Here is a 10681-nt window from a genome sequence, read left to right as displayed (position 1 = left end):
GCTCAAAAAATCAAAAAAAGCTGAACACATCCTGACAATACTGACATCCCCCATCGTGTAATTATATTAGAAATTTAATTCAAGCTTTATAATTCATGAATTCAATTTACATTCTCTTAAATTTTTATTTTTAATGACATCGTCTCTTCTGAAAAAGAAACTTTTACACAATGCAAGTTCACTGATTTAAGTAAGATCAAAAATTTTATCACGTAAACATCACTACTCCATGACTTTTTCCTTATTTTTGAAGGTGATAGCCTACTCCTTACTATTCCTTATTTTTATGCTAGTAATTCCCAGTATAGCTACTCATGTTTTCAAGTGTCCTCTGAAATAAACTCTGGGGTCTCATGATGAAAAACAGGCCTGAGCAAACTAAGTTCATTTGGAAATCCTGATCATATAGCTCCTAAGCAAGTTCCCATGTATCCAATCTGGAAAATCCCACACAGAGTAGGGATGCACTGTAAACACAGTGCACATTGATTTGTTCTGAGTTACCTGTGCAGGTAACTCAGGCCTGAGGTCTTATACACCTGGGCATGGCAACTGCTGTGTCTTAACAGACTTTCTTGACCAAGCCCTATCTCATGAAAGATGTGAGCACAGCTGCAGTCTGGGTCCCTGCTGTACTAGAGTGGCAAGTTCAGACAGCAGACACTTGGACAGGAACCCATGAATGATAACAAAGCCTGTTCATCCGTTTTCACTGATGAAAACTGCAGTACAAGGCCGCTACAATTTACCAGAGAACCAGCACAAGAGGAGCCAAAAAGACCAAGCTATTCTGAAAACCATCTGTTTCTAATACGGAGACTTAACTTATCTATTTCTATATACTTGTTAACTTATAACTCCTTCTAAAAAGTTGAAAAGAAATTGAACATATTCAACCAGGTTTTATGTTATCCATCTTGAACAGCCATATGCCTATGTCACAAATTGGTGAAGCTTAATTTTGGAAAAGACGACAGGAAGACAAATCTGTAAAAGCACAGAAATGCCTTTAAACAGAAACATACTGTTCTTTTTTTAACCATGCTGATCCATGCAATGAGAATCTTGGTTGCAGTCAAACTGTCCTTAAATATAAAACCCACTTCCAGACAGAGTAGAGCTATTGGTTCCCTTCTCCAAGATAGGGGCAGAAGATGTTTTTTCTGCAAAAGTTGAATTTACCCATTGCTCACAGCCTACAGTCTGCATCTACTTGCCACTATCAAAGCTGGATGTTCGGCTTGGCTTACTATATTCTATTGGGAAAGTAACATCTAGTTTTGTGTAAAATTATCTCGCGCTCATATTACACCTAGCATAGATCAATCGTGAGTTGACATAAGAAGCTTTACTTCTGTGCTTACATAGACACATTCAAACATTCAAGACAAAAGCCCCTCTTAACTTAGTCAAAATATTCAACATGAATACAGTAAACATTTATCGTCACAGTATCAGGGTACACTTTACATTCACAGTACTCAAACCATCTTCCTTAAAAAAATGGAAGTTTATTAAGCTTCCCTGAAATACTTGATATCTAAGGAGAACAACAGTTAATCAAACATTAAAAGATTTCAGGATCAGTAGTTAGTGGAAGCTTGAACAAAGGTCCTTCTTTGAGATTGGCTACATTTTGCCTATGTACAAAAGGACAAATACTAGTCGCTAAATATTAACTTTTGCTTCATCAGCAGGAGATCAGTATAAGCTACATGTGGATTCTCAAAACATCTAGTTAACAAAAAGGGCAGACTAAAGAACAGACTAAAACTAAGGACAGGCTATAACCATAAAAGGAGAAAAAACGGACAGTGAATAAATTAGCAACGCAGCCGAAAGACTCTCATAGTGGGACAGGGGAGGAGGCAAAAGATTGCAATTATTCTCAATTCAAAGGCTACAGCAGGCACATAAAACAGCACATGGTCACCAATCAAGAAAATATCGGAGATGCAACGAGGACATGATAACTGATGTCGTTTGAGCTCTCTATCACCACAAGTAATGCTTGCAAGACTACTTGAACCCAAACACCCTGCTGCTTGCGAGCATGTAAACATGAAAGAATGAGTATATTAAATCTACAACAGAATAAGCACAATGAAATCAATTTTGTTGAAAATAAAAATCAGTTCTCTTTCTTATGGTCCTGCCATGAGCTTTTTATTCCTTCTCTGAAATATTAAGTAATAATAAGCTTTTCTACATTAGCTGCAACATACAACACAACTTAAAGCCAGCTGTAGTACTGCACCATGGCCAGATTCCCAGACTGAGTGTGTTCTTCTAATCCACAAACGACTGGTTTAATTGAAAGGTGATGTATTTACTTATTTTTAAATGAAAAAGTAGCTTTGGTAGAAGTTTATTCATCAGCCAAATAAAAATTGTGCTAATGATCCCTATGGGGAATAAAAAGGATAAATATGATGTCACCCCCTATAACCATTAATACCATATATTATAGCGGTGTCTCTTTCATTACCTTTTCTATGCACGGTGGGCATGATCATACCTAGACATACACGTGCAATGACTGAACTACTACTTGTATTGGAATTCTTAATTCTTCTTTCTCAGATTTCTAAGTGCTTTTCTGCAGTCTTAATAGCTTATACAGCAGCCTCAACAGAGAAGATAAAACCGGATCCACCAATCTATTTTTCATGCAAGAGGGATTCTATAATGTGCAATATCGGCATCCATCACTAAGAAAATAAAGCCTCAAAGTAAACTGTAATGCTACCACATCATAATGATTCTGTCTAGTAGCTAATCTTAGTTTAAAAGTATTGGTTTGAAAGGAAGAAAAGGGAATGCTATAAAACCAAAATAAGACAGATGGAAGGTAAAATATTTTTATTTCGGCTTTCTTAAATTTTAATGTCTGCCCACCATTTTGAAGTCTTACCTGGTTTGGTGAACAAACAGGAAAATCTTCAACTGGTGGAATTAAACCCTGGGCAATTAACTGTCCATAAGATGGAGGAGCTTCTCTTCTTAACAGTTCAGCCTCAACCCTTGACAAATGAGTTTCAAATGATCTTTTAAAGAGAAAAGAAATTTCGTAAGTCTATAATATATATTCATATTTAAGAGTAAAACTACATCACACTTATGATCTGAAATAGTAAATTTCAGCAGATGAAGTCTTATTTAAAAAAAAGAAACAAATTCTCGTAGTCATTCCTACAGGTCTGTCCGGAGACAAAAAGAACAGAAACAAATCAACAATACATGCCTAAAAAAGCATGGACTAAATATACAAGGCCCCATGAGAGATACTTGTAATATTAAAAAAAAAAAAAAAAAAAAAAAAAAAAAATCCTGTCATGGTATGAGCCAGTCCACAATAGAAGAAACATACTCTGAAATGTAGACATGAGGCATTAATTTAACTGCAGAAATGCAGCTTCCCCACACCCTCTCTGGGCAACCACATCTCAACTGTCGACACAAAAGTGATCAGAATAATTCTAACCCCTTTTAACTACCTTCTTTTTCTGTCAAAGAGAAAGAAGCCACACCACCTTTAGAAATCACATATAACAATAATTATATGTCAGTAGGAATGCTTTAATACAAAAGAGTGCTCTAATAACAAAATAAATGAAAGTATTTTAAGATTTAATTGCTTGAGGCTATCTGTTCTACCTACCTTCGCTCAAACATCCTGAGTGAGTACAATTTGCAAGTACATCCCAGTGCAATGACAAGCAGCAATCCACAAATAAGACTGCCAATGACAGCTGCAGTTATTACTCTAGTGGGCACAATGACCGGGCAATTCTCTTCATCGCTGCCATCACCACAGTCATCTTGAGAATCACAAACCCAGCTTTCAAACACACAGCGGTTATTTTTACAGTGAAAATTTCCTGGCTGGCAGAAGAAGCAATTTTTTTCATCTGAACCATTAGGGCAATGATTCTGGTAGTTGCAGCGATCTGATCGAGGGTAGCAAACACCGTTTCGAGAACAGGGAAACTCATCTCTTTGGCACATAGTGCAATTGGCTTCATCCCTTCCATTTGGACAGTGCCAGTAGCCATCGCAGCGTTGCTGCTCTGTGTAGCAACCCCAATTTCCACCACATGGAATTTCCCAGGGCAAACAAAAGCCATCTACTTGATAGGTGGCATTGAAGCCTCTTGCAGCATTCACTTTGTCAGCACAGAAATGCACTCTTATCTGTCCTGAGGATGAAACAACTGTAAGGGGAGCATGAGAGTCAAATGCTGTTAGCACACGCAAAAGCCTCCGTGGATTCTCCTCTAACCCATCATATATTTTGACATAGTCTCCATAACCAGTACCATCAAGTTTAAAATCAGTAAATCGCAAAATTACTTTGCGATGATCACCAGTGTCTATTAACCAGGTGCAGTTGCTTCCAGGTGGATAAAAGTCAGGATAGTTGGGAGAACTGAAAGTACCATAAAAGTATTTTAACCACTGCCCACATGTTGGCACATCACAGTCTATTTCGTCTCCCAAGTCAAGACAATCAATGTTACCATCACATTTTAAAGATTCTGGAAGGCAAGTGTAAAGCTTGGTGAAGCGAGAAAGACATTGGAACTGGTTGTAAGCACAAGGTTGAAAGGAAGAAGCTGTTGGAGGATTAGCTTTGGCACAGATTTCTTCATCCGAGTTGTCTCCACATTCATCCATATTATTACATTTCCAAGTTTCTGGAATACACTTCCCATTAGCGCAGTGAAACTGGTCACAGTCACAATTCGGTTCATCAGATTTCCCTGAAAAAAAGGAAATCATAAAAATATTCTCTTTGTAGAATGCAGTACTTTGTGGTTTGTGTTGCATATATATTTGCAGCACCAGGTGGTTCAGAATGGTAAAACCTGTAACTGTTTAAAGTCTCTGTAAATCACCACAAGTTTCAATGATAAAACAGTTTTTTGCAGTCTAAATACTGTCAACACATCAGCATGAGCCTCACTCTTAGCTGCTTTAAGTCAAATAATTGTAGTCGAGAAAACTACGCTCGTTTACAGCAGTTGGAAAATCTGCCTTGTAAGGTGCTAAAATTAAGTCAGAAAAATATTGTCTCTCTCCTTCCTCACTGAAACTACAATAACTTTTTCCTGCAGTTACCTGATCAAACTCTTTCATATAAAAGCCGTCAGCCCACTGTCCTGTTTTCTTAGGTTTGTACTTTGCACCAAGGGATCTATAGCAAGAGCGAAAAGTTGACAGTTAAGATCACCCTTTACCTCACCTTAAGTGAGAAACCACTCTCCCCCCTCCTTCCCATCATTTGTTCCTTCAGCAATTAGGAGAGCAGAGTGCAGCAAAAGACAGAAATTCATATATGCCTAAACACAAAATTGAGTTTCAAAAGTTAAGGATGCAAGTAGTGGTCTAGACAACACAGAAGTTTTTTTTAAATTCTGAAAAATGTCAGAAGACACCCTCATTTAGGAAAATGTGGTCTACTGGCTACTACCACACTTGCAGCCTCAAGAATATTTTTCTTCAGCTATTCTTCAGCAATTTATTAAAGCTCCAAGCATGTCAAGCACTGAAGCATACCTTGGAAACAATCCATTTCAGCTCTGTAACAACTTAGCCAAATCAAATATACTTGTATCATTTTAAGTCACTACAGTTCCTAAAAACCATAGCATAAACCGTAAATTTGGCTACAAAACAGACTGATGTGGTCAGTGCTCCAAAAGTGTGTTAAAAAAAAAAAAAAAAAAAAACCAACAACCTGTAATGCAGATAGTCTTCCACAGCAGAAATTCAGGAAGTTAAACAAAGATATACTAAATCTAAAGTAACACTGTATTTTGGAGTTTACAAAAGAAACATTAGAGGCAGCATGGTAAACTTACTGAAACAGAGACTCTCAGAGAAGCAGGTACTATTTGCTTTAGCACAGAATAATTTAGATTGGAAGGGATCCCTAGAGGTCACCCAGTCAAATCTCCCACTCAAAGCAAGCCTAACTTTGAAGTTTGGTTGGGTTGTTCAGAGTCTTGTCCAATGAAGTTTGGAATATCTTCAAAGTTTAAGATTTCTACCACATCTCTGGACAACCTGTTCCAATGTTTAACGACTCCAAGCGCTAAACTCCTTATATCTAGTTTGAATTTCCATTCCTACAACTAATCTGCTGTGATTGGTCAAGTCATACCACATCTATTCCCCTCTTCAAGTATCTCTTTTCAGTATCTTGGAAAGCAATAAAAAAAAACCCAAACAAAAAAACTTTACCTTGAAATAATCGATTAAAAAAAAAAAAAAAAAAAAAGTGCAACAACCACCTCATCATCTGAAAAACTGCACAAGTGCTAAGGCTTTTTAAAAAAGAATACAGGAAAAATAAAACTTCCTTTGAAGCTTGTACAAGTGAACTACTAGACTTGTCCTGATCGAACAGAATGACTTTGGGCCACAGACAGGGCAACAGATCGGAAATAGGCACAAACTAGTGAGTGAACTAGCTGAAATACTGATTATACTCTTGCTTGGTGCTTTTACCTTGCAGAACATATAGATACTAAATAAATAGCAAAAGCTTTCTTTCTGAAAATGTAATAATTAGAAAGCACATACAACCAGAAAAAGGTTGAGAGGAAAGAGATAAGATGGAGATATAAATACGAGAGAAGCAAATATTAAAGAAAATATTGCAGTAACAAGATGGGATATAATTTCTACCTAAGCTCTTGTTTCTGTAGGCTTTTAATTTTTCCAGAAACAACCTGCCTACTTTACCCTGATTTGCATTTTTAACCCATGATCCTGAAGTCATTACACCAATAAAGTTTACATTTGAATCGGATATCGATTAAGTGGTAAAATAATAAGAGAGAACAGATCACTGTCAAAAGAACTTTGACTGTCAAATGAATAGGTTATAAGCTATTAGTTCATGTGTTGACTAAGCTTATGTAAAGTCACAAACTTAAGAACAATAAATGTAGCTGTATACAAATAAAACTATTCTTGAACACTGTGCCTACAAAGAACTTCAGGATAACACAAGATAATCAGCAGAACCCAAGTGCAGTTGTAGACAAAGAGCTAACAAAAACCTTTCACGCATTTACAGGGAACATAACTTCTCTACTTTTATTATCTCTATTTTCCACTTTACATCAGCCACAATTAGTAAACTCTGTCATATTTTGGTACCCATAATTAAAGATGCTTCTAAATTAAAAGAGGTGATGGAGAAAAAAAAAAAACCCCTTCTAGTCTAGTCTTATTTCAAAAGACATCAAGAGATCACTTTCCCTAGATCATCGAAAGAGATGATTAAAGTGACTAAAACAAAACAGAAATATGATAACGGAAAGCTCTTCATTCTAAAAGATGAAGGCTAAACAAGATCCAAATTCATAACACTAATTCGTCACAGGAACAAATCAAAGACTAGTAGAACCTTCCTAACTGGAACATTTTCTGGGGTTTTTTTTGTTTGTTTTCAATGAAACATGGGTATTTTTCTGGAAGATGTTAGCTACTTTAAACAAGAATTAATTCAAAGAATTTACATGGCCTATTGTCTATACTGGATTTTAAACTAGAGGATCCCTAACAGTCCCCTCTGGACCTGTTGCTTATAAGTAGTTTCCATCATTCCAGCCTAAGTAGACCTAACTGACATCTGCACAGCTGAAGTATTATTACTACATTTTTTTCCTTTTCTAAGATATTTAGCATATGCTTCTTGACACAGGAAGAACTCACTATCCCTGCTTTGGCTTTTGATTTCTTTTGTTTCTACTGCATTTCTTGATTAGCCATCTTACGATATAGAAAATTATATGTCAAGCCACTGCTGTCACTACCATTATCATCACCACCTACACTTACAGGTAATAAGAAGTATCATTCTTAAATGAAAAACCAGAGCCTTGTCAGTAATGCATACAAGTTATTGTAATTCTTTACCCATGACAACTGTAGACAGACAAGGATGTAAACCTGCCGCTCTCGCATACAAGTCTAGCCATTGAAATCAGGGAAGTAATAATAGACTTACAATTTTTAATGTGTATTTATTAAGAAATTAGATGTAATACAGATATTGCAAACTCATCGTAAAGAAATGATGATTACTGATCCATAGTATACAAAATAAAACATTGGGATAATTGAACGTATTGCAAAAATGTTGTTAGTATTTCAGGAGTTCCCTTTTCACATGGGAAAGCACACACAACCAGAATATTATTAGAACAGATTTTTTCAGCTTTTCTCCTACACACAGGGCCTTCTACAACATTAGAGGACTATTCTGATCATGTAAACGCTACCCTACCACCTGAAACATGAAGTATTTCCGAAGTATCATATTAAGCATAGAATCAAGCTCAAGCCAAAGTTTCAGTATAGTTGTTTTAAATATTTAAATATATATTTTTAAAGAGTAGCCTTAAAAACATTGGCTAAAATAGTCTATTAAGGTGTTAACAAACGAAGTACTACTGCATGATGCTAATGTGTAGAAATCAAATAACACAGGGGAGGAAAATATTTATTGCTTGAATAAATTTTGAAAATATTATTATTATAGCTTCTTCCAAAAGGGGTTATATAATGAAGTTGTTTTAAGATTTGAGGAAAAGAGAGGAAAAGATTTCCAGAAATATTCTATTAAGCCGGTGGCTCACCTCCTCTTCCCTACCCATTCCACACCCTTATCCAAAATTTTCTTCTTCCTGGAAGTCACTCAGGAATGCTGCCTTTCCTCTAAGCCTATAGGGACATGGAGATGAGCAGAGCAGAAGCAGATGCTAAGGATGACTGATTAAATAGAAGCTTCTTTTTCCCTGTCATCTCTTTTGGCCCAGCAGTAAGCAAAATTCTGGTGGAGCATTGCCCTGAAAGCTGAGCCAGCATCAAAGGTAAGGCTGCATTACTTCTCATGAGATATGTTAAACTTCAAGTTGCTGAAGTGTAGAGGGAGCTTTTGGGTAGGCTTGCAAACAGAAGAGAGAGAGGGAAGACCCTAAAGACACTAAAGGGTTGTGGACAAAGGTAAGACGAGAAGGTGCAGAATACAGCACAGGAGCAAATGTGGTTTAGACTAGGAGAGATTAGGGCAAGGTTTTTGAAGCTTAGTACAATAATTTTGAACAATGGTGGCAATGGATAGGTGGAAAAGGCAGTATGAATTGTTATACATAGAAGAAGAGTTAAAAGTTGGGGTGCAAAGATTTGGAGCAGGCCAGAGAATGCAGTGTAGACAAACTGGGAGGGAGCAAGAGCATTAAAACTATTACAAAAACAATGAAGAATCTAATCTAGTATTTCTGATGATAAGGACTTAAAACACCGTGATCACATCATTATATTCAATTCTAACACTTTGTAAGGGCAGAAAACAGCGTGGAACTACTCTTTACCCATGACTGGCTTCCTCCTCTCTCTGGAGAGCTACTAGAGTAGCTACTGGAGCCAGCAGACCAAGAATTGCCCACAAAGCAGCCTCAAACTATTAAAACTGATAACTAGCTTAACACTGCATATTTGAACTATCCAAACAGAATTTTTGCATGTGCAAAATGAACCTGTAGTTGGCTAGAATAGTCCATCATCTTAATACAATTTTTTAAGAGTGTAAACCTTTTCAACATGGTATGTGATTAAAATAGGTCCTGCAACACACATTTTCTCTGATAAAAACCCTGAGTTAACTGCATGAAGTGACTGTATGTGCCCTGCTGCAAAGTAAATAGTTCTTAAAATGTAAAAGGGAAAAAAACCAAACCCATAAAGTTGTACCAGTTATTTGCAACATACCAGCAAAGTAGGCTAATCTGAAGCCTTTTCTAGAGATGCTATCATCTGAGTGAAATCTGATCCAAACATGATCCTGTGAAGAGATGTATGGTGAAGGAATAGAGGAGCCACATGCTCTGTAGCCTTCAACATTCTTGTAGCTTCCAATTGTCAACCAATCTGAGCTGCATCTCCGTGATCCTTGAACATCAAAATCTTGAAAGCTGAAAAACGGAGGTCAAAATTGTTATTAAACTGGACACTACACAACCAAACTAATGAATTACTGCAGTTAGAAATGGAAATTAGCTGAAAGTACTTCTCTGGCATGAAACAAAAAGGATGGCTTCTCCATCCAGGGGTTCACCTACTATTCACCTTGTGGTGAAGATATCTGACATTATTAGGACACTAAGAATTCATTTTATCATCCAAAATATTGTATCCCCTACTTAAGAAGTTCAGTTTTGCTACCAAAAAAAAAGCATTCATTTTAAAGTTTTTAAGTAATTCTGGTCATGAAATTACTCATTTAGTAATTTTATGTACTAAGTGGTTTTATTTAAACCAAATTTCATCAGAATTTTAGCTAATGCTACTTTCAGCCAATGATCTGACCTGACATTCTAAGTACACCTAAAGTGTTCAAAAATATGATTTCAGATAAGATTTGCTCCCACTTGCACTACTCTATTACCTGATAGGTATGTCATGGAAAATATTACCCAAACTTTGGCTACAACTATATGAAGATGTGCTGCCATGGTAGAGCAGTACGAACTGTCTGGGCGAAAACAGGTCAGCACAGACAACGGAGCCCTAAGGCAGAAATCAAATGTGAAATATATGCTAGATAGATGAGCAGAGGAAAGAAATGTAAGAGGAAAAAGAAAAGTTATTAAAAAATAGGCTTTTA

At 36.5% G+C, this 10681-nt stretch overlaps 1 protein-coding gene across 1 annotated transcript in view; it reads right to left on the bottom strand.

The window, feature by feature from the left end:
* Positions 1–10681, bottom strand: part of LRP12 (LDL receptor related protein 12) — a 51433-nt gene that overhangs the window by 4780 nt on the left and 35972 nt on the right. Inside the window, exons 4-6 of the mRNA XM_026119589.2 lie at positions 9787–9989; positions 3662–4763; positions 2915–3047 (exon numbers count right to left, since the gene is read on the bottom strand). Of these exons, the coding sequence (XP_025975374.1) occupies positions 2915–3047; positions 3662–4763; positions 9787–9989 (1438 nt within the window). The remainder of the gene's footprint in view (positions 1–2914; positions 3048–3661; positions 4764–9786; positions 9990–10681) is intronic.

The sequence above is a fragment of the Dromaius novaehollandiae genome, chromosome 2, assembly GCF_036370855.1.
Source record: "Dromaius novaehollandiae isolate bDroNov1 chromosome 2, bDroNov1.hap1, whole genome shotgun sequence".
In the NCBI taxonomy this organism is placed as follows: Eukaryota; Metazoa; Chordata; class Aves; order Casuariiformes; family Dromaiidae; genus Dromaius; species Dromaius novaehollandiae.
Note: the sequence above shows the minus strand (reverse complement) of the source record. Positions and strands in the feature narration are given on the sequence as shown.